The 24139-nt window shown below is 44.7% G+C and overlaps 1 protein-coding gene across 10 annotated transcripts in view; it reads left to right on the top strand.

Moving 5' to 3' along the window:
- The window catches only part of TRIP12 (thyroid hormone receptor interactor 12), a 448602-nt gene that overhangs the window by 419796 nt on the left and 4667 nt on the right, over window positions 1-24139 (top strand). For all 10 annotated transcript variants that reach the window (XM_033958326.1, XM_033958328.1, XM_033958334.1 and 7 more), the window contains exons 40-41: window positions 10732-10896; window positions 23913-24026. In XM_033958326.1, the coding sequence (XP_033814217.1) occupies window positions 10732-10896; window positions 23913-24026 (279 nt within the window). The remainder of the gene's footprint in view (window positions 1-10731; window positions 10897-23912; window positions 24027-24139) is intronic.

Here is a 24139-nt window from a genome sequence, read left to right as displayed (position 1 = left end):
TCAACACATTGATCACTGGCGATGAGTCCTGGGTTTGTTGGTATGACCCAGAAACCAAGTTGATGTCATCACAATGGAAGCATTCAACATCTCCGAGGCCAAAATAAGCAAGACAAGTCCCTACTCTCCCGACATGGCTCCATGTGACTTCTGGCTTTTCCCCAAGCTGAAAATGTTCTTGAAAGGGACCAGATTTCAGTCAAGAGAGGACATCATACAGAATGCGACGGACCAGTTGTGAGCAATCTCAAAAGAGGAGTTCCAGCGCTGCTTCCGACAGTGGCAGAACCATTGGAAGAAGTGTGTGGCAGCCCAAGGAGATTAGTATAAGATTGTTGTATCTGAATATGAGTATTTTTTATGAATAATGGTATGATACTTTTTGAGCAGCCCTTGTATAAGGAGAGAGAAAAGAGGAGATATATTGAAAGACAGCAGAATGTACACACTTATAGGTCAGCAATAGGAGCTTGAACTGTATGCGATGGCAGGAGCCAGTGAAGTGACTTAAGGAGAGGGCTGACATGAGTGTAGCGAGGTTGGTAGAAGATGAGTCGTGCAGCAGAATTTTGCACAGATTGGAAGGGGGAGAGGCTACACTGCAGGAGACCAGTTAGAAGTAGATTGCAATAATCTAAGTGTGAGGTTACGAAAGCGTGAACAAGGGAGTGTGCTCAGGGAGGAAGGGGTGAATTTTGGTGATATTGAAGAGATAGAAGCTACAGGTCTTAGCAGCTTGTTGGATGTGCATAGAAAAGAAGAGGTCAGAATTGAAGACTGCTCCAAGGTTGCGGGCAGAGGAGACTGGAATGATGACAGTATTATTTATCGAGGAGGAGGAGCAGAGGGTTTAGGAGGAAAGAGGAGCAGCTCAGTCTTGGACATATTTAGTTTCAGATGATGGCAGGACATCCAGGCAGCAATGTCAGCCAAACAGGCAGAGACGTTTTCTTGGTGAAATTTCAGGTGTAGAGCAGTAGATCTGAGAGTCATCAGCATATAGATGATACTGGAAGCCATGGGAGAAGATCAGGCACCGAGGGAAGAGGTGTAGAGAGAGAAGAGAAGAAGTCCTAATACAGAATCCTGAGGTACGCCAGCTGCTAGCAGGGTAGCAGCAGAAGCCAACACATACACTAAAGGTGCATTGTGAGAGATAGGAGGTAAACTAGGAGAGGATAGAAGCGAGGACAGTGTATCAAGGAGTAAGCTGTGATTAACGGTATCAAAAGCAACAGATAGGTAAAGAAGGATGAGGATTGAGTAAAGGCCCTTAGATCTGGCCATGAACAAGTCACTGCAGACTTTAGTGAGGGCAGTCTCTGTGGAGTGCTGGGGGCCAAAGCCAGATTGTAGAGGATTGAAAATCTGTTGAGTTGAAAGGAAGTCCAGGCAGCGATAGAGAACAGCACGCTCGAGTAGCTTGGATAGGAACGGAAGAAGGGAGACAGGGTAGATGGAGTCCAGTGAGGGTTTTTTGAGAAGCGGCTTAACCACCGCATGTTTGAAGGCAGCAGGGACAGTTGCAGTGGAAACAGATAGATTGAGAATATGGCATATGGGAGGGATAACAGTATGTGAGATGGGGTCGAGTAGAGGGGTTAGAATAAGGTCTGAGAGACATGTAGAAGGCTTGGCTGAAGACAGAAGTTGTGCAATTTCTTCCTCTGTGATTTCAGAAAAGGAAGAAAAGTCAGCAATAGTTGACAGAGGGAGAGTGGGACCAGACAGGAGAAGCTTCCTGAGTTGTTTAGGTGAAAGATGAAGGGGTGGTGGAAGTTTGAAGTTCAGGAGAGTGGATGATAGGTAGGGGAGAAGGATGTGACTTTGTTGTGAATTTAAGGGCAATCTTGCAGATCTTGTCACGGAAGCAATCAGCCATAGACTGGGGGGAGATAGGAGGGGTCGGAAGTGGGGGTGCTTTGAGGAGGGAGTTTAGTATAGCAAAGAGATGACGGGGTTGGAAGAAGGAGCGAGTTAGTTGGATGTAGTCTTGCTTGACACATGTAAGTGCAGAATTAAAGGAGGTCAGGATAAATTTAAAGTGAAGAAAGCACTTCTGCAAGATTTGTGCCAAATGCACTCAGCACAGCAGGTATAGGAATGTAAGTAACGGATACTGGGAGTGAGCCAAGGTTGAAGTTTGGTATGCCTGACAGAGCGAGGGACAGGGGGAGCAAGGGTGTCCAGAGGAGAGAACAGAGTTGTATTACGAGACAGCCTCGTGGACAGATGTGGTAACATAGTGATGGCAAGGAGAGGTGAAACAGTGGTTGAAAGCGTGGAGGGATTGAGGGCTTGAAGATTTCAAAACCTGTTGGAGGTGACAGGGCATGATGGACGGGGAAATGTGAGTAATGGTGAAGGTTATCAGATGATGATCAGAGTTGTGGAGCAGTGAGGTAGAGAAGTTAGAGAGAGAGCAGTTAGAGAAAAAGACAAGATCAAAGCAGTGGCCATCCCAGTGAGTGAGGGTTGTGGAGCAAAAAAGTCAAATGAGTAGGTTAAGGCAAGAAACTTAGAAGCATATTGTCAGTGGTATTATCAAGGTGAAAGTTAAAATCCCCAAGACTGAGGGAAGCAGAAGATGAATCAAGGAAGCCCAAAAGCCTGGCGTCAATTTCAGTGAGAAAGGATAAGTGACCGCTATCTACAGAGGTAAAGGAGTGAATAAGCAGACGGAGTAGACTTCAAATGAGGAAAGGTTGTGGGATAGAGGGAGAATAGGTTGGAATCTGCAAGGAGAGAGAAGCCCAACACCTTTCTCCTCAACCAGTAGGATGAGGTGTATGGGAGAAGTGGTAGCCATCATGTGAGAGGGCAGTAGCTGCAGTAGAGTCCTCAGGGCAAATCCATGTTTCAGTTAGAGTAAGCAGGTGGGAAGGACTGGGAGATAAAGAGGTCATGAATTGTAGGGCAGTTTGTTGGAGGCAGAATGAGCATTCCACAGGGCACATGAGAAAGGGAGAGGAGGATTGAAAGAGAGGACTAAGTATAAGGTTAGGGCAGTTACGTGAGGAAGCAGGTGCCGTAGAGGACCAGGGTTTGGATTGACATCCTCAGCAGTAAGCAGAAGAAGGAGTAAGAGAATGCACCGAAGCAAAGGGGAATAATGACGGCAGTGACAAAGACAGATGGGGCTTAAAGAGAAAGGAGATGGAAGAGAGAGAATGCTTGAGCTTGAGTGCAGTGAATAAGATAGATGGCTGGTGAGGGGATAGTAAAAGAAGGCTAGTGAGGACTTATGGTGTGGAGAGGAGAGGGAAAGGGAGTAAGATTAAGGAGAATGAGTATGAGAAGCAGAAAGTGAATTGGAGTCATAAGGAGAAAGAAATAGAGAAAAGAGAAAAAAATAGAGGAAAAAAAGAGCTATACAAGAAGATGAAGTGAGAATATGGAGATGCATGTAGGAGCGTACTATGGAGCATGTGCTCCTTCATCGCGCACCAGTGGCAAGCACCGCCAAGAGAGGGTTCAGATTAAATAGCGAGGTTAGTGAGGTCACCCGAGTGCTTACTTGGGATGCGCTACAGTCAGCCAGTCAGAGGCAGCGGGAGAAGGGCCTAGATGTAAATCGTGCCAAACGAACTTTTGATTGGGTGACCAGAGAGCTGGATCGAGGACATATGCTAGATGTAATTTACTTAGATTTCAGCAAAGCCTTTGATACAGTTCCTCATAGGAGGCTGTTGAACAAACTTGAAGGGCTGAAGTTAGGACTCAAAGTGGTGAACTAGGTTAGAAACTGGCTGTCGGACAGAAGCCAGAGGGTGGTGGTTAATGGAAGTCACTCGGAGGAAGGAAAGGTGAGTAGTGGAGTCCCTCAGGGTTCGGTGCTGGGGCCAATCCTGTTCAGTATGTTTGTGAGTGACATTGCTGAAGGGTTAGAAAGAAAAGTGTGCCTTTTTGCAGATGATACCAAGATTTGTAACAGAGTAGACACCGAAGAGAGAGTGGAAAATATGAAAAAGGATCTGCAAAAGTTAGAGGAATGGTCTAATGCCTGGTAACTAAAATTCAATGCAAAGAAATGCAGAGTAATGCATTTGGGGATTAATAATCGGAAGGAACCGTATATGCTGGGAGGAGAGAAGCTGATATGCACGGACGGGGAGAGGGACCTTGGGGTGATAGTGTCCGAAGATCTAAAGGCGAAAAAACAGTGTGACAAGGCAGTGGCTGCTGCCAGAAGAATGCTGGGCTGTATAAAGAGAGGCGTAGCCAGTAGAAGGAAGAAGGTGTTGATGCCCCTGTACAGGTCATTGGTAAGGCCCCACTTGGAGTATTGTGTTCAGTTTTGGAGACTGTATCTGGAGAAGGACGTAAGAAGACTTGAAGCGGTCCAGAGGAGGGCGATGAAAATAATAGGAGGCTTGCGCCAGAAGATGTATGAGGAGAGACTGGAAGCCCTGAATATGTATACCCTAGAGGAAAGGAGAGACAGGGGAGATATGATTCAGACGTTCAAATACTTGAAGGGTATTAACGTAGAACATAATCTTTTCCAGAGAAAGGAAAATGGTAAAAACCAGAGGATATAATTTGAGGTTGAGGGGTGATAGATTCAAAGGCAATGTTAGGAAATTCTATTTTACAGAGAGGGTGGTGGATGCCTGGAATGCGCTCCCGAGAGAGGTGATGGAGAGTGAAACTGTGACTGAGTTCAAAGAAATGTGGGATGAACACAGAGGATCTAGAATCAGAAAATAATATTAAAAATTGAATTAAGGTCAGTACTGGGCAGACTTGCATGTTCTGTGTCTGTATATGGCCATTTGTTGGAGGATGGGCTGGGGAGGGCTTCAATGGCTGGGAGGGTGTAGATAGGCTGGAGTAGGTTTTAACAGAGATTTCGGCAGTAGGAACCCAAGCACAGTAACAGGTAGAGCTTTGGATTCTTGCCCAGAATTAGCTAAGAAGAAAAAATTAAAAAAAATTTAAATTGAATCAGGTTGGACAGACTGGATGGACCATTCGGGTCTTTATCTGCCATCATCTACTATGTTACTGTGTGGACTGCAAGAGAAATGGGGGATGGAGAGATGAATCTGCAGTCCTCCCTGAAAGAAAATAGAGAAAAGATTTTAAAGGGCAAGCTAGACCAAGGGGAAAACAGGACCAAGAGACAGAACAGACAGGAACTGAAAGGCTTAGAATGAATAGCCAGTTGCTGGAGGAAAGATGATGCCAATCAGGACAGAGGCAGTTGGAAAGAGAGCTGCCCGAAGTACATGTTACCCCATTTGCCTGCCTACATCTAGGGAACTGTAATGGACTCTTGCCTCACAATGGTCTCAGGCCACAGATCTGGTCTCCCATCAAATCAGTTATACTTCTTCTCCATCAGTCTCTGCACACATTTCAAAAATGCCTTCTCAGTCAGGTGGTCCTCATACATACTGTCGCCATGTATTATTAAAACAAACAAGGGGGCACAGGGTCTTGCCTCCTTTGCCAAGAAACAACTTAAATCTGATATTGGGACATTCCACACAACATTTTTCTCAAAGCTGCGTACCTTGCAATCAAACAGAAATGCTAGCGGACAAGCTGAGCTGACTTCAGCCTCATGAGCGGTTACTCAGCTTATTGATAGTACGTCATATCTTCTCAACATAGGGAACCCCTCGGATAGATCTGTTTGTGTCTCCCATCAATCACAGTTTTGTTCCAGACTTCACTCACCACATCGTCTAGAATCTGATGCATTCCTTCTTGACTGGACAAACAGATTTCTCTATGCATTTCCAATACCTTTGATAGGAAAACTCCTCTTTAAACTCCAAACAGGAACCAGCTACTATGATTCTCATAGCTCCAAGATGGTCAAGACAACCCTGGTTCCCACATTTTCTTCAACTCAGTGTCATGGAACCCAAACCTCTACAGGTTTTCTGACTCAGAACGAGGGGTCACTTCTCCATCCCAATCTATGTTTACTAGCTCTCACAGCCTGGGACTTCTCTTCCAGCAAGTAAATCAATTTGATCTCTCTGTTCAGTATCAGCTATCATAGACGTGGCTAGGAAACATCCACCTGTTTCACTCTATGATATAACCAGCACACTTTGCTTCCAGATACGTGTCCTCTGTCATCAATGTTGGACTACCTCTTACATCTCTTTTAACTCTGGACTAAAGACCACTTTAGTGGGGGTCCACCTCAGTGTAATTAGTGCTTTTCACATTCCTCTCAATGATAAACTTCTCCAGATTTATGAAAGGTCTATTACACCCCCACTTAAGCCTATTCCAGTGGCTTGGGACCTCAATATTGTACTTTCAACTTTGATGAAGCCATCATTTGAGCCACTATCATTTTCATCGTTCAAGTATCTAACGTGGAAAGTAGTCTTCTTAATCTGCTTCACTTCACGCCAAGTCATTGAGATCCTAGCACTAGTTTCAGACGCACCTTATACAACATTCTACCATGACAGAGTTGTGCTTCATACTCGTCCCAAATTCCTACCAAAAGTAATTTCAGAATTTCATCTCAACTAGTCTATAGTTCTGCCTGTTTTCTTCCCATGACCACATTCCCATATCTTCGCGGCAGCCTTTTTTTTTTTTTTTTTTTTTTACTGCTGAGGCTGCCAGGCAGGAGCGTAGAGGGATCACTCCTGCCCCGCCTCACCACTGAACCACCAAGGACCTAAGGTAGTTCTGTAGAGGGATTGGGAGGGAAGGGGAGGGTGTTGGCTGGTTAGCTATTTGCAAAAAGTCAGTTAGAGGAAGGGCTTGATGACAGCTCTGGGTCCCCACACCACAAGACTACCATGGCAGTACTGGAGGCTCGTGGTGGGTGTGGGATGAGAGTTGGGTCAAATATGAACAGAGACCTCCATTTTTGGGCCATTTTTTTTGGCCCCAAAATCTCAATTTATATTCGAGTATATACAGTATACAAGTTTCTAGGAAGCATATATTGTGTTGGTTGGTTTGTCATATGAATGATACTTCAAGAACAATTTGCATTTATTTTTTCATTCTTGTAATTGCATACCTTTATACAGTATTTGTTCATGGGTTATTGCTCGATATAGGTCTTAGAGCATTTTGAATGTGTGTTCACCAGCTTGTAATTTGCCCCTTTGTTTTTATGCTGTTCATAGCTGTTTTAAAGTGAACTTTATTTTTTGGCTGTTTATGATGGTTATTTTTATTTTATTTTTTTTTTTAAGTATGTCTGTTTCACTTATTTTGATATTTTAATTTTATTTATACATACTTAAACATGAAGTAATTTTTACATTTTTTAATGTTTGTATGTTCATTTGTATTTTATATGTTTTATAGACCCCCCTAATCAGGCTATGCTGGGTCCTTGATAAACCAAGCTTCCTTTAAGAACATAAGAATAGCTTTACTGGGTCCATCAATCCCAGTAGCCAATTCTCACGGTGGCTGATCCAGATCACTAGTATCTGGCCAAAACAATAATCCTTGCTACTGATACAGGGCAAGCAGTGGCTTCCCCCGTGCCTTTCTCAATAACAGACAATGGACTTTTCCTCCAGGAACTTGTCCAAACCTTTCTTAAAACCTGTCCAAGCCTTTCTGAAAATCAGCTACACTATCTGCTCTTAACACATCCTCTGGCAACGCATTCCAGAGCTTAACTATTCTCTGAGTGAAAAAAAAATTTCCTCCAATTGGTTTTAAAAGTATTTCCCTGTAACTTCGAGTGTCCCCTAGTTTTTGTAATTTTTGACAGAGTGAAAAATCGATCCACTTGTACCCATTCTACTCCACTCAGGATTTTGTAGACTTCAATCATATCTCCCCTCAGCCGTCTCTTTTCCAAGCTTGAAGAGCCCTAACTATTTTAGTCTTTCCTCATACGAGAGGAGTTCCATTCCCTTTACCATCTTGGTCACTCTTTTTTGAACCTTTTCTAGCTCCACTATATCTTTCTTGAGATAAGGAGACCAGAATTGAACCCAATACTCCAGATGAGGTCGCACCATGGAGGATACAGGGGCATTATAACATTCTTAGTCTTCTTAACCATCCCTTTTTTAATAATTCCTAGCATCCTATTTGCTTTTTTGGCCACCGCCGCACATTGGGCGAAAGATTTCATCGTATCGTCTACAGTGACACCCAGATCCTTTTCTTAGGCGCTAATCCCCAAGGTGGACCCTACCATCCGGTAACTGTGATTCAGGTTATTCTTCCTAATGTGCATCACTTTGCATTTGTCCACATTTAATTTCATCTGCCATTTGGATGCCCAGTCTTCCAATTTTTTAAGGTCCACCTGCAATTTTTCACAATCTGCATGCATTTTAACAACTTTGAAAAGTTTAGTGTCATCTGCAAATTTAATCACCTCACTCGTCGTTCCAATTTCCAGATCATTTATAAATAAGTTAAATTAAATAGCAACGGTACCAATACAGACCCCCTGCGGCATTCCACTGTTTACTCTCCTCCATTGAGAAAAATGACCATTTAACCCTACTGTTTTCTATCCAATAACCAATTCCTAATCCTCAACTGAACTTTGCCACCTATCCCATGACACTTTAATTTTCTCAGGAGCCTCTCGTGAGAACTTTATCAAAAGCTTTCTGAAAATCTAGATATATTATATCAACCAGATCACTTTTATCCACAAGTTTATTCACACCTTCAAAGAAGTCAAGCAAATTTGTGAGGCAAGATCTCCCTCGGCTGAACCCATGCTGACTCTGTCTCATTAAATCATGTTTGTCTACATGTTCCAGAATTTTATTTTTTATAATTATTTCTACCATTTTGCCCGGCACCGAAATGAGGCTTACCGGTCTGTAATTTCTCGGATCTCCCCTGGAGCCCTTTTTAAAAAATCGGCGTACCATTGGCCCAATCTTCAGGTACTACAGGTGATTTTAGCAATAGGTTACAGATCACTAACAGCAGGTCAGCAATTTCATTTTTGAGTTATTTTAATACGCTAAGATGTACACCATCCGGTCCTGATGATTTATCACTTTTTAACTTGTTGATTTGGCTTTCTACATCTTCCAGATTCACCAAGACTTCTTTCAGTTCCTCCGCAACATCATCCTTGAAAACCATTTCCGGTTCAGCTAGATCTTCTTCCATAAAGACTGAAGCAAAGAATTAATTCAGTCTTTCCGTGTGGCCTTATCCTCCCTGAGCTCCCCTTTCACATCTTGATCATCTAACGGTCCCACAGATTCCCTTACAGGTTTTCTGCATCTGATGTACCTAAAAAAATTGCTATGAGTTTTTGCCTCTTTTGCAAGTTTCTCTTCATATTCTTTCTTAGCTGTCTTTATCAATGCTTTGCATCTAACTTGCCAGTGCTTGTGTTTCTTCCTGTTTTCTTCATTCGGATCTTTTTTTCCATTCTTTAAAGGATGCTTTTTTGGCTCTAATAGCCTCTTTTACTTCATCTTTTAACCACACTGGCTCTCGTTTCCTTTTCTTTCCACCTTTAAGAACATAAGAATTGCTGCTGCTGGGTCAGGCCAGTGGTCCATTGTGCCCAGCACTCCGCTCCTGCGGCAGCCCCTAGGTCAAGGACCTGAGCCCTAACTGAGTCTAGCCTTACCTGCGTACGTTCTGGTCTAGCAGAAACTTGTCTAACTTTGTCTTGAATCCCTGGAGGGTGTTTTCCCCTACAACAGCCTCCGGAAGAGCGTTCCAGTTTTCCACCACTCTCTGGGTGAAAAAGAAATTCCTTACGTTTGTACGGAACTATCCCCTTTTAACTTTAGAGAGTGCCTTCTTGTTCTCCCTACCTTGGAGAGGGTGAACAACCTGTCTTTATCTACTAAGTCTATTCTCTTCATTATCTTGAACATTTCAATCACTCTTTTCAAGGGAGAAGAGACCCAGTTTCTCTAATCTCTCGCAGTACGACAACTCCTCCAGCCCCTTAAACATTTTAGTTGCTCTTCTCTGGACCCTTTTGAGTAGTACCGTGTCCTTCTTCATGTATGGCAACCAGTGCTGGACACAGTATTCCAGATGGGGTCATACCATGGCCCGGTACAGCGGCATGATAACCTTCTCCAATCTGTTCGTGATCCCCTTGTTAATCATTCCAAGCATTCTGTTCTCCCTTTTTGCCACCGCCGCACATTGCGCGGATGGTTTCATCGACTTGTCAACCAGTACTCCCAAGTCTCTTTCCTGGGGGGTCTCTCAGAGTACTGCAACAGACATCCTGTGTTCGTGTACAAGATTTTTGTTACCGACATGCATCATCTTACACTTATCCACATTAAACTTCATTTGCCATGTCGCAGCCCATTTTTCGAGCATGTTTATGTCCTGATACGTTTATGTTGCTGATACGTGGAATGTATCTGGTCTAGGCTTCCACGATGGTATTTTTAAATAACATCCACGCCTGGTTTAAAGTCCTAACCTTTGCAACTGATCCTTTTAACTTCTTTTTAACCATTTTCCTCATTTTATCATAGTTGTCCTTTCGAAAATTAAACACCCCTACAAAGAAAATTTTAACCAATAAAAGATCAAAATTGTATTTTTAATGCATTGTCCATACATGTTTTCTTGAACGAGTTTTAATGTGGTGGGTAGTGGTGATAGATAGTCCACTTAAAAGCATGCAAATTAAAAAAAAGTGAGATCTTGTGTACTTATTTGTTAACATTTCTAGCTATCAGAGATTGACATACCTTTCTCAGGTCTGAAAATGAAACTCTGAATACCTATAAACTAGGTTTATTTGTTTTTCTTTCTCTTTAGACCAAAGAGAGCCTACAGTATGCACTGGAGAGCTTGAAAATAAATGGCTGCTCTGTAGAAGATCTAGGGCTGGATTTCACACTCCCAGGGTTTCCTAACATTGAACTAAAGAAAGGGGGCAAAGATGTGCCTGTCACCATACACAATTTAGAAGAGTATCTAAGGGTAACTGGTACCAAATTTTATTGTTCTTTCATTCTTGATGAAATTTATGAAAGTAATTTTCAAGCAGATTTACTTGCCAGTAATACCGTAACTATATTTAATGTACATAGAGACCCTCTAACTAAAGAAAGCTTAGTGTATGCTAAGAAGCCCATTTTATACCTATGGGCTTCTTAGTATTTAGTGCGTGTGTAATAAAGTAGACCCCTAGTATTTTTAGGGATGTGTACGAGCAAGTAAAATTTGGCTTGTTTATGATTTTATTTTCTGATTTTCAGGTGTTTGTCAATTTCACACGTTTGCTCTAATGTGAATTTTTAGTTACACATTTGCTCTAATAGTAATTTTTAGTTTACTCTAAAGGGGGGGACAATTATTAGGATACATTATGTAAATTCTTTTATTTTAAAGATAATTTGAACAAACACAATAACATACACTATGCCATAGACAAGGACTTCAAAACAGTGTATTGTAACAGGAATCAGACTGAGAGCATAAATCCAGAAACAGAGCTCTCCAATATTTCAAAACAAGCATTCAGAAATTTTCCTCTAACAAAATGAGGAACCTGAACTCTTATGGTGCGTCATCAATTGAGTTAATATCCCACCCCCCTCTATTAATCCCCTTTGCATTAATCAGAAGTATGTACATTCTGAAATCCATTCAACACTTGACTGCTCACCCTAGAAGAAATGGATTGGATATAATGTCCTCAAATAGAAATAAGCAGTTTTTGTTGTTTAGGGTATAGTCTTGCTTTATAAGATTCCCAAACCATCTTTGCAAGAAATTTGTTTCACCAGTACCAGAAAGATGGAGGCTATTCCTGTAACCAATGAATCAAAATGCATGTTTTCCCCACTATATAAGCTTTAGCCAAAAACAGCCTCTCCCCACCATCCTCTGCCCTAAATAATGATGATTTATTAAATAAAACCCTGATCGCTGACAGTCAAATGTTGCCCAAGTATCCACTGTAAGTAGACTAAAATTGTAACCCAGAAAGCATGTATTCTACAATGCCACATAACATGTTAAGAAGTATTATTGGCAAATTTACATTTAAAACTGCAGGAGGTGGTCGTACTACCAGCATGAAAGGCCTGTCTTTGAGAGAAATAGTCCCTGTGAAGAATTCTATATTGGCATTCCTGTAATTTTGTATTATATACTGTTGTAGTATTTGGCTTATTAAAGTTAGAAAATTAATCAATATCACTGTGCAGCCCAAATCCCAAAAGCCTCCACTAAGGGAGAGTACGATTATTATTATTATTATTTTTATTTTTTTTGGGGGGGGGTTGACAAGTAGTTAGCTATTTATAAAGCCATGTTATAATATAGACACTTGCCCTCAAGCATTCCCTTTCAGGAAATCCCGTGCTTTAATGCCTATTCTAGAAGACAGATTTTGCAAACCTAAGGCCTGCACATAATGGATTAACTGGCTGTAAGCAAATGGATATGCTGGACCACAAGATAATCTCTGCCTTAAGTCTTTTAAGAGTCATTAACTGCCCATCCTCCTTAATAAAATATTCCAAAATAGTAATACCCTTCTATTTCCAATGTCAAAACATTGCGTTGTCTTAACCTTTTAAAAAACTCCACATTACCTACAATAGGGAACAGGATACTCACATGAGAATTATCTTGCCAATATTGGAGCAAAAATCTCTATGCCCCATGAAGGGGTAGTAACAAAAGGCTATTCTTGTGCAACAGGACTGGTAGTCTTGACCAGCAAGTTATACTTTCATTAGCCGCAAGGGTTGTGGAGAGCCAACTGTTTTGTTTTCATGCTCCATCTACTATAACTCTGGGATGAGATGCACTCTCTCAGTCTTACTCTCTACAAGTGAAGAGTGAGGAGTCTGTTCTAGAGAGTTGCGCGGGGACAGAAATCCCACCCGTCCCCGTGAGGAATCCCCTCCGTCTCCACCCATCCCTATAAACTACAGAAATAGTTATTTCATTTAATTATGCTACTAAATTAAAGGCTCTGGTAGAAACCCATTTACAAATAAGTAAAAAGACTTTATTAATTTGGAAATATTACCGTATTTTCACGCAAATAACGCGCACCCGTGTAAAACGCGCACACGGGTATAGCGCGCAGAAATCACGATGATATGTACAAAAACTTTTGTATACCACGCTCACGGGTATACCGCGCATGATGCCCGACGCTCCTTTCGCCCGCCCTGACTCTCCGTTCACCCCCCCTGACTTCCGTGCACTGCCCTGACTTTCCGTGCGCTGTCCCGACTCTCCGTTCACCCCCCCTGACTTCCGTGCACTGCCCTGACTTTCCGTGCGCTGTCCCGACTCTCCGTTCACCCCCCCTGACTTCCGTGCACTGCCCTGACTTTCCGTGCGCTGTCCCGACTCTCTGTTCACCCCCCCTGACTTTCCGTGCACTATCCCCCCTTGAAGTCCTGTCCCCCCTTGAAGGTCTGTCCCCATCCTGAAAGCCTGATGCCCCCCCGACGTCCGATACATCCCCCCCCCCCGGCAGGACCACTCGCACCCCCACCCCGACGGACCGCCGACTCCCCAACAATATCGGGCCAGGAGGGAGCCCAAACCCTCCTGGCCACGGCAACCCCCTAATCCCACCCCGCACTACATTACGGGCAGGAGGGATCCCAGGCCCTCCTGCCCTCGACGCAAACCCCCTCCCCCCAACGACCGCCCCCCCCCAAGAACCTCCGCCCGTCCCCCAGCCGACCCGCGACCCCCCCTGGCCGACCCCCACGACACCCCCACCCGCCTTCCCCGTACCTTTGTGTAGTTGGGCCAGAAGGGAGCCCAAACCCTCCTGGCCACGGCGACCCCCTAACCCCACCCCGCACTACATTACGGGCAGGAGGGATCCCAGGCCCTCCTGCCCTCGACGCAAACCCCCCTCCCCCCCCAACGACCGCCCCCCCCAAGAACCTCCGACCGCCCCCCCAGCTGACCCGCGACCCCCCTGGCCGACCCCCACGACCCCCCCACCCCCCTTCCCCGTACCTTTGGTAGTTGGCCGGACAGACGGGAGCCAAACCCGCCTGTCCGGCAGGCAGCCAACGAAGGAATGAGGCTGGATTGGCCCATCCGTCCTAAAGCTCCGCCTACTGGTGGGGCCTAAGGCGCGTGGGCCAATCAGAATAGGCCCTGGAGCCTTAGGTCCCACCTGGGGGCGTGGCCTGAGGCACATGGTCGGGTTGGGCCCATGTGCCTCAGGCCGCGCCCCCAGGTGGGACCTAAGGCTCCAGGGCCTATTCTGATTGGCCCACGCGCCTTAGGCCCCACCAGTAGGCGGAGCTTTAGGACGGATGGGCCAATCCGGCCTCATTCCTTCGTTGGCTGCCTGCCGGACAGGCGGGTTTGGCTCCCGTCTGTCCGGCCAACTACCAAAGGTACGGGGAAGGGGGGTGGGGGGGTCGGCCAGGGGGGTCGCGGGTCGGCTGGGGGGGCGGTCGGAGGTTCTTGGAGGGGGCGGTCGTTGGGGGGGGAGGGGGGTTTGCGTCGAGGGCAGGAGGGCCTGGGATCCCTCCTGCCCGTAATGTAGTGCGGGGGGGGGTTAGGGGGTCGCCGTGGCCAGGAGGGTTTGGGCTCCCTTCTGGCCCGATATTGTCGGGAAGTCGGCGGTCCTTCGGGGTGGGGGTGCGAGTGGTCCTGCCGGGGGGGGGATGTATCGGACGTCGGGGAGTCGGCCGGGCAAGAGGGCTTGGGCTCCCTCTTGCTCCGATCGTGGGTGCGGGTGGGAGCGCGTGCGAGCGGTCGTTCGGGGTGGGGGTGCGAGCGGTCCTGCTGGGGGGGTGAATCGGGCGTCGGGCGGGGTGGGAACTATGTTTAAAAACTTTTGTATACCGCGCTCACGCATATAACGCGCGAGGGGTATGCGCGGTAGGTAAAAACGCGTATAACGCGCGCGTTATATGCGTGAAAATACGGTAATTAGGAAGAATACATACTTTGTAAACGGGTTTCTACCAGAACCTCTAATGTTTATAAATTTTTATCAACACAACTAATATACTACTTTATCCTAAAGCAAAAAAAAAGAAATAGAATTTTTTTCCTACCTTTGTTGCCTGGTTTCTGCTTTCCTCATTCAATTCCTTCCATTCATCATCTCTCTTCTCTCTGTGTCTTCCATTTGCTCTGTTACTGTGCCTCTCCTTTTCTCCCCCCTTCCAAATTGGTCTGGCACCCATCTTCTTCCCTCCACTCCACCCATAGTCTGGCATCTCTGTCTTCTTCCCTGCCAGTGTCTTTTCCCTACTCTCTCTTCCCCATTTCCTTTCAGCGTCCTTCTCCCTCCCCATCTTCCCCATGTCCTGTCGGCGTCCTTCTCCCCCCTGTCTTCCGCATGTGCTTTCAGTGTTCTTCTCCCCCCTAAGTCTTCCACATGTGCTTTCAGTGTCCTTCTCCCCCCTCTGTCTTCCCCATGTGCTTTCAGTGTCCTTCTCCCCCCTCTGTCTTCCCCATGTGCTTTCAGTGTCCTCCCCCCTCTGTCTTCCCCATGTGCTTTCAGTGTCCTTCTCCCCCCTCTGTCTTCCCCATGTGCTTTCAGTGTCCTCCTCCTCCCTCTGTCTTCCCCATGTCCTTTCAGCGTCCTTCTCTCCCCCCGTCTTCCCCATGTCCTTTCAGCGTCCGTCTTCCCCATGTCCTTTCAGCGTCCGTCTTCCCCATGTCCTTTCAGCGTCCATCTTCCCCATGTCCTTTCAGCGTCCATCTTCCCCATGTCCTTTCAGCGTCCATCTTCCCCATGTCCTTTCAGCGTCCATCTTCCCCATGTCCTTTCAGCGTCCATCTTCCCCATGTCCTTTCAGCGTCCATCTCCCCCCTCAGTTTTACCTTAAGCATCTTTTCCTCTCTACTCCACCTTTCCTCCCTTTCTCCCTCCCTGCCCCTTATCTTTGTGCTTCCCCGCCTGCCTGACAACAGAACAGGCTCGGTCCTACAAACCTCCCTGCCCTAAATTACCTTCTTACAGCAGCTGGAGTATTGAAGCTGCTGTAAGAAAGTAATTTAGATTTGCGGCTACAGAGCAGGGAGGTTTGTCGGACCGGGCCTGTTGTCGGTCGGAGGAAGCGCCACAAAGGTAAGGGGACCTGGCTGGCTGTGCACCCCCCCCCTTATGGCTGCACCCGGGGCAGACCGCCTTCCCCTACCCCCCTTGGTACGCCACTGTCGTTCACAGCACACAGCCAATTGGAACAGAAGTCTTCCCGATGTCAGCACTGACGTCGGAGGGAGGGAGGGCTTTGCTTAAGCCCTCCCTCCGACGTCAGCACTGACATATTGGAAGACTTCTGTTCCGATCGGCTGTGTACTGCGGCAGGGCAGGTAGGGAGAAGACAAGCCTCGCATCCAACCCCACGGGATCTCCGCGACCCTAGGGGGCGTCCCCATGGGATCTCCGCGACCCTAGGGGGCATCCCCATGGGATCCCCGCGACCCGAATGGGGAACCCGCGGGATTCCTGTCATCCCCATTCCCGTGCAGCTCTCTAGTCTGTTCTGTAAAGTTTGATCTTTATTATTTTCAGTTTTTTTATTATCTGGTTGGAGTTTTGCAGAAGGAATCGTCCACAGCTTTTCAGCTCCACCTCTTTTTGTCAGTGGGTGATGCCCTATCTCCTCAGTTTTTTCCTTTTGCAAACAAGCTGAGAAGTTGTCTTTTCTTCTGCTCTGCAACTGATATATTATTTTCAGTTTTTTAATCCAAGACTTTGAGGATGTCTGGTTCAGAGTACTGTAATTGGGGTGTGGGGGAGGCGCAACCCTTTCGGAGGGCACCTACCTAGCTGACCTGCACTACTACTTGTGATAGCTCAGGTTAAGTTCCCGTGGGAGCGCAGCTCACCCATGGTTTATCAGACACGAGCTCAGGCTGGGTGTCATTGTTTTGGTCCAGAGGGCTATAGTGGGTGCCAGCTGTGTTGTCGTCCCCTCCCCCCCCCCCACAAGACACCTGAGGAGCTAGTGAAGTCGAGGGTTTCAGGCTCTCGGATCTAGTCTAAAAGGCAGCCTTAAGTGACAAGCGGATGAAAGGTTCTATATGCTTGTCTGAGGCAGAAATCTGCATCAGCTGCAGTGTGAGCTGATGCAGGGCATAGCACCAGACAATTCTGTTGGGTACAGTCTATTATTCTCTATAGGAGACTTTGAAGTGGTTCAACAACTGGACTTTTGAGTGGGTCTGTGGCTTCCTATAAGGTCCCCCATAGGATTAATTTCAATTTTTGGTGGGCAACTGGGTGTACAACATATAAATATGAAAAGATTATGGCAGAATGTTTAGGTATTAGCAAGTCCTTTAATGAGGTATGGGGTCCATTAACTAATTTTATTACGTTATAATTAATTTATGATTCCTTTTTGTTTTCGTTAGATTCCTTTACACATCCTTTACAATCAGGGTGGGGGGAGAGTAGAATATTTATTTGTAAGAGTAAAATTATTTTTTTTATTATATTGATAGCATAAGATATAATATTATTGTTTAACTAGGATAAGAAGGGGAGGAAAAATTGTTTAATATAATAATTGTAATGATAAGAATGTATTTTCATATAGTTTTTCTGATTCTTCAATTGTATACATTATAAAAGTTTGAAATGTCAATAAAGATTTACAACCCCCCAAAAAAAAAAAACCTTTCCTGAGTTTTTGAAACTTATGTTCTCCAGGCTGGTTTTTGTCACCAAATGGCTGCTACGGTGGCCATCTTGGATTTCCTGATTTTATTTCAAATGCCTGTATTTGCTTCAAAACACCTCAATTTTAATAATAAATCAATTTATATGGACTCACTAGGCCTTTCTAACCCAGTATCATGTGACTTTTTTGCTGGGGTTACAGGAAGCTCAAAGGTTGAGATAAAAATCCCTCCTAGAGTCCTCAAATAGCAACTCTTTCAGCAAAATGCAGATGCACAGTTGCCTCGAATCCCATAAAGAAACAGGCAGTGTCCCCACTGAGGTCCTTAGGAGAGCCAGTTCATGTATTTGACTCTGGTTTTGTAAGCTTGATGTTTAAAGTAATATAAAGGGTCGTCTGCACAGCCAGGTAGTATGCCGGTAACTGTTCAGGAGAGTTTTTCCCTCACAGAGCATTGGTCCATCACAGAAGGGTACTCTGCAGGAACCAGGGGTCTAGTTGAAAAAGGATGACTTTCCTTTGTTCCTGCAAAGTGAATCCTTAGGTTTAGAGGATTCCAAGGCACAAGTAGGCTCTACCAACTTGAGAGTCTGTGGCAGTCCTGGACCAGGGAGGGAACCCCTTGGTGTGCGGACTGTTTCAACTGGTGGACTTAATGGAAGTCATTACAGTATCTCTAAGAGAGTTAAATTTGGAACTGCCACAGACTTCCACAGCTCTAAGACTCAGTCCACATTTTTTCTTTTGCATCTAGAGATCACCATGATGCTGATGGAGTATTGTGAGGCTCCATAGAGCCATGACAAAGTTATATCCAATGACTCCTGAATTCTAGCAGTTATTCGTACCACCTAATGTGGACTCGCTTGGTAGTGCAGGTTACAAAGCACACATCACTTCCTAGTGAAGATGGAGTAATTCTAAAGGATACACAGATTCACAGAGTTAACTTAGTCCTCAAGCGACAGACAATGGGTGGGTGATTCTTCTTCTAAAGTTCCTGGAGCAGACTTCTTTTCAAAGAGGAAATGCTCTTTGGCAAAGGGTTGGATGACCTTATGGCCAGTGTGGCAGATCATCATCCTAATGGCTTAATGTTACCAGACACCAGACCATGTGCCCCAGAGGGTCAAGTCATGGTTCTTTTTGTGGTTATCTTTGGCAGGCTCCTCTGCTTGGAGATCATTTCACAGAACTAGACAGAGGTTCAGAGAGTTCAAATATCAGATTCCCACACAGCAGTTGCTCCTAAGAAGTCCCAATGATGTCATGCCAAAGCCCAAGCTACCCTAATTAGTGGGGAGACACTCAGAGTTCAGGGAAATCTGGGCGAAGATTTGTTCTGACAAATGGGTGCTAGACATTCGAGAGGGCTGAAACTCAAATTCTTTCATCTTCTGAGATATCTTTGTGGATTCTTTAGCCGGAAGACCAGAGAAAGTGATAAAAGTCCGAGCGACAATAACACAGTTTCTGGATATTCAAGCCTAGAGTCTGTGCCAGATGCATAATCAGGCTCAGGCAGATACTCCATATACTTTATCATGCCCAAAAAAAGACTGAGACAACTGGAGACTTATCTTGGATCTGAAGTTTATCAATGCAGCAGTAAAAATGCCCAGGCTCCGGTTGGAGGCACTGTGCTCAATCATTGTCTCAGTGGTGCCAGGGAAATTCCTAGCCTCATTGGACTTGACAGAGGCTTGCTTAACATATTCCCGAAACACAGAAAATTTCTCAGGTTCCATGTGTTAGAAAAGCATTTTCAATTCTTGGCAATCCCATTTGGTTTGGCAACAGCAACTCACACCTTTAGGTGATGGTGGCAACATTAACATGCCTGCGCAAGATACACCTGTACTTGGATGATTGGTTAATCAGGGCTCCATTCAAGACCAAAGGTAATAAGGCAGTAATGCAAGTTGTCCAGCTCCTGCAAGACCTGGGATGAATTATCCATTTCCAAAAGAGTCACCTGTAACCAACCCAATCCCTGGAGTACTAGAGGCTCTTCATAAGTATGGCAGAAGGCTATGTTTTTCTTCCAGTCTCACAAGCTGAAACTCAGAACCCAGTTGAAGGTAAGGAGATAATAGTCTGACCAGGGAACTGGGGCCCTTTTGGTTTTGGAGGCAAGAGGGTATGGATGCGCGAGAAGGTCAAGGGAGGTAACCTTTTTTGTATGTTAGACCCGATAGCTTGATGTTGATATGGCTGTTTTCTAGCAATTTTTTAAAGTTATAAGCAGCATTGTTGCTGGTAGTTTCAAGAGGTATGTTTACATCTCTTGAGTATAAGCAGTGTGGTGTATTGGCAGGCAAGGCTCAATATAATTTCTTGTAGTTTAATATTAGTGCTTGAATAGGAGCTTGGGGGCCGGTATACTAGTAGTATGCCAATGCTGCTTCTGATGGGATTGGGTTTGTCTTCAAGCTTGCATGTTATGTATTCAAGTTCAGAGTGGGTGGTAGAGTCAGTCAGGATAATATTGAAGGTGTTCTTATAAACAATGGCTATGCCACTTCCTCGCTTGTTATTCCTGGGAATTTGGATGATGATGTATCCTGGTGGACAGAGGTGGAGTAATTCTGGACAGTTTGGTTCTATTAGCCAGGTTTCGGTGAAGAAGGCTAGCCCAGGTAGTTGGATGAGATCAGTTTAAGTAGAAATAATTTGTTTACTATAGATCTTGCATTGATGTATATGCAGGGGACTGGTGTGAAGGATTTTGTCTTTTTTGTGAATGATGTGTGCTTGATATATTTCTTGGGTTAGTGTGATTTCGAAAGTGTTTTAACTGTTTTCTGTTGGAACTACGTTTGAGCCAGAGAATGAGGATGGGGTTCGGGTCAGGTGCATAGCTGTCCTGCGGGTTGGCAGATTGATTTTGGGGCCCTGGCCTTTGCTGGGCAAGGTGCCAGAAGAAAATGGGTCTGCTAGTAGTAGATGTGGACTGACCCTTCTAAGAGTCTTAGGAGGCACAGGAGCAGAAAGATTTGAGTGAATGATGATTTCATCATCGTAATTTGGTTTAGGTGGTTTGTTAAGGTTACTGATTGGTTTTATTAGGCTTGTGTTCACATGGTTAGTTTATTACATGGTAATATCTCTCTAGGGGGGATGAGGGTAGTCCAGTTTATTTTGCAGTGTGTGGAGAGGTAGGTTAGTTTTTTGTGTAGTTACTTCTTTTGTATCTGCAGTGTTTAATGAGAGCCGCTTTACCTGATTTAGGTCTGTTCTTTTATAGTGGACTCTGTAGGTAGCTTTATTAATGGTATGAAGGAAATTTCTCCAGGCTGCAAAAAAGCGTGCCTTTGGCTTGCGCCTTAGGCAATGCACCAAGTGGTGATGCACTGTGTCACTGGTGTGTTGGGGGGGCAGAATGATTCTTCCATACCTCCCAACTTGCTTCTGCTCCCTGATGACCTCGGGGAATTGAAGCTGGGGCAGCCAGATGGCAGTAGGCCACTCCTGATGCAGGCCACTTTGTCAGTGCGTCGGGGGGGTGGGGTGAGGGTGTGGAGCAATTCTCCCATGCCTCCAGACTCGCTTTTCCTCCCTGACGTCCTCGGAGGATCAAAGCTGGGACAGTCCGGATGACAGTAGGCTGTTCCCACTGCATCCAAGTTTTTATCTCGCCATCATCTCTTTGAGCCACATGTTTTTACTGCTTGCTGTGACATCTATGCAAGAAAAGATCAATGGCAGTCATAAGTGTTTCAGACCTTGAATTCTGGAGCAGAAGTCAAAGGAGGACTGGAGGATAGCGAATGTTACACCTATCTTCATAAAAGGATTGAGAGGCGACCCGGGGAACTACAAACCAGTGAGCTTAACCACAGTTCCGGGGAAGATGGCCGAATCATTGATCAAGAACAGTATCAATGAGCATATAGAAAAAAATTAATCTGATGAGAACAAGCCAGCACGGTTTCTGTAAAGGAAGATCATGCCAAACAAATCTACTGCACTTTGAGGGGATAAGCGAACAATTGGACAAAGGTGACCCCACAGACATCATGTATCTGGACTTCCAAAAAGCCTTCGACAAGGTACCCCATGAGCGCCTACTAAGGAAACTGTGGAACCACGGGGTGGAAGGGGACGTGCACAGATGGATCAGAAATTGGCTGGCAGACAGGAAACAAAGGGTAGGAGTAAAGGGACACTACTCTGACTGGAAAGGGATCACGAGTGGCGTCCCGCAGGGGTCAGTGCTGGGACCACTGCTGTTCAACATATTCATTAATGACCTGGAATCAGGGACGAAGTGCGAAGTTATAAAATTCGCGGACGACACAAAACTCTCCAGTAAGGTTAGAACTGTTGAGGAATGTAAAGAACTACAAAGGGACCTGAACAAACTGAGTGAGTGGGCAAATAAAATGGCAGATGAGCTTCAGTGTAGAGAAATGTAAAGTCTTGCACATAGGGAAAGGAAACCCGATGTATAACTACACGATGGGGGGGGATGGTACTGGGGGAAGGCAAACTAGAAAAGGACTTGGGAGTTTTGGTGGATAAAACAATGAAGCCAGCGGCACAATGCGCAGAGGCCTCAAAGAAGGCGAACAGAATGTTGGGCATTATCAAAAAAGGTATCACTACCAGAACGAAGGAAGTTATCCTGCCACTGTATCGGACGATGGTGTGCCTGCATCTGGAGTACTGCGTTCAATACTGGTCACCGTACCTTAAGAAGGATATGGCGATACTTGAGAGGGTCCAGAGAAGAGCAACAAGTATGATAAAAGGCATGGAAAACCTTTCATATGCTGAAAGGCTAGAGAAGCTGAGGCTCTTTTCCCTGGAAAAGCGGAGACTTAGAGGGGACATGATAGAAACTTATAAGATCATGAAAGGTAGAGAGGGACAGATTCTTCAGACTAGCGGGGGCAACAAAAACAAGAGGGCATTCAAAAAAATTGAGAAAGGAGACAGATTCAGAACAAATGCTAGGAAGTTCTTCTTCACTCAGAGGGTGGTGGACACCTGGAAAGCGCTTCCAGAGGAGGTGGTAGGACAGAGTACGATTTTGGGTTTCAAAATGGGATTGGACAATTTCCTGAAGGAAAAGGGGATTGAAGGGTACAGATAGAGGGTTACTATACAGGATATTAAATGATTAGGGAATAAAATGTTTTAGGTAAAAGATCACTTACAGGTCATGGACCTGGGGGGCGGCGCTGATGGACCCATGGTCTGACTCGGCAGAGGCGATACTTATGTTTTTATGTATAACAAGAAAATAATGAGTTTGCAGAAAACCATTACCTGGAGATAATAAACATTCTGATTTATAATACAAAGCCCCATCCCCACCCTCCCCAACTGAAAAGTAAGTCCTCCCACCCTAAGGAAGATTAGTCCAAAATAATTCTGCCATCCCAAAATGTGCAGTGAGGTGGTTGGTCCCGGGGTTTATCCCCAGCACCCCCCTCCATGATTCTGAGCATAAAAATTTGTAGACTCATCTATACCATCAGCACAGCTCATTTATAAAAATTATCATTGAGTGATTTATTTACTTCAATATACGTCTCTATCACTCATTCTTGGAAACTGTTTCAAGTATTACCCCTTGTTCATATCCCAAAATGTGCAGCATAGTGGTCCTCCATGATTAGTATCCTAGGCTTTGCCTCCTCTGAATCAAAACAATTAAAAAAGAAAAAAGTGTGCATTAGCACAGTGCTGAAATCCACTTAGACATGGCAGATTACTGTGACCATTAATCCTCCATTGCCTGCACATTCATTGTGTCCAATGTATGGGACTTAAATTTGCCTTAAAAAAGGGTTCTGAATTGACCTGTTGATAATTTTGTAGGATTGGAATAATTTTAAATATTTCTAAGCAAATTTACAGTACATATATTTTATTGTAGTAAAAACCTGTTCTTTTCTATAATTTGAATCCTGTCTGTTTTTGTCTGACTTTTTTTTTTTAAACTCTGTATTTCTGTATTCCTTTAGTCTGATGGGGCTGTAATAATTGGTTATAATGTGGGTGTAATTAATTATTTTAATAAGGTCTCATTTCTTTTGGTTGGGCAAAATATGCTTGATCATTACTATTACTATTTATAAATTCTAGAGTGCTGCTAGATGTACATAGTACTGTACATTAAAATATTCAAGAAACAATCCCTGCTCTTTAGAGCTTACAATCTAATCAAACAGATAATGGGACAAGTAGGGGGTTAGGGAGTTTCTCAGACATGGGTGCTTTACAAGTGAATAAGTCAGATCCCTGGACCTAGTTTCCTGGAAGAATTCAACACAATGCCCCTCCTCTATACATTTTTTGAGATATAATAGACATCCTTTTACGTTTGGCTTTTTTTCCCCCCAGCTGGTCATATATTGGGCACTGAATGAAGGTGTTTCAAGACAGTTTGACTCTTTCAGAGATGGCTTTGAATCTGTGTTCCCTCTTGGTCATCTTCAGTATTTCTACCCTGAGGAGGTTTGTACATAACTGTTGTGAATGTATGTTAGTACGTAGTGTTAGTCATAGAGATGGAAAAAAAATATGGAAGTGATCACAAATCACTTTAAATCCAGCATTTCTTGAATCAC

Source organism: Geotrypetes seraphini, chromosome 9 (genome assembly GCF_902459505.1).
Source record: "Geotrypetes seraphini chromosome 9, aGeoSer1.1, whole genome shotgun sequence".
In the NCBI taxonomy this organism is placed as follows: domain Eukaryota; kingdom Metazoa; phylum Chordata; class Amphibia; order Gymnophiona; family Dermophiidae; genus Geotrypetes; species Geotrypetes seraphini.
This window is presented reverse-complemented; position numbering and strand designations above follow the sequence as displayed.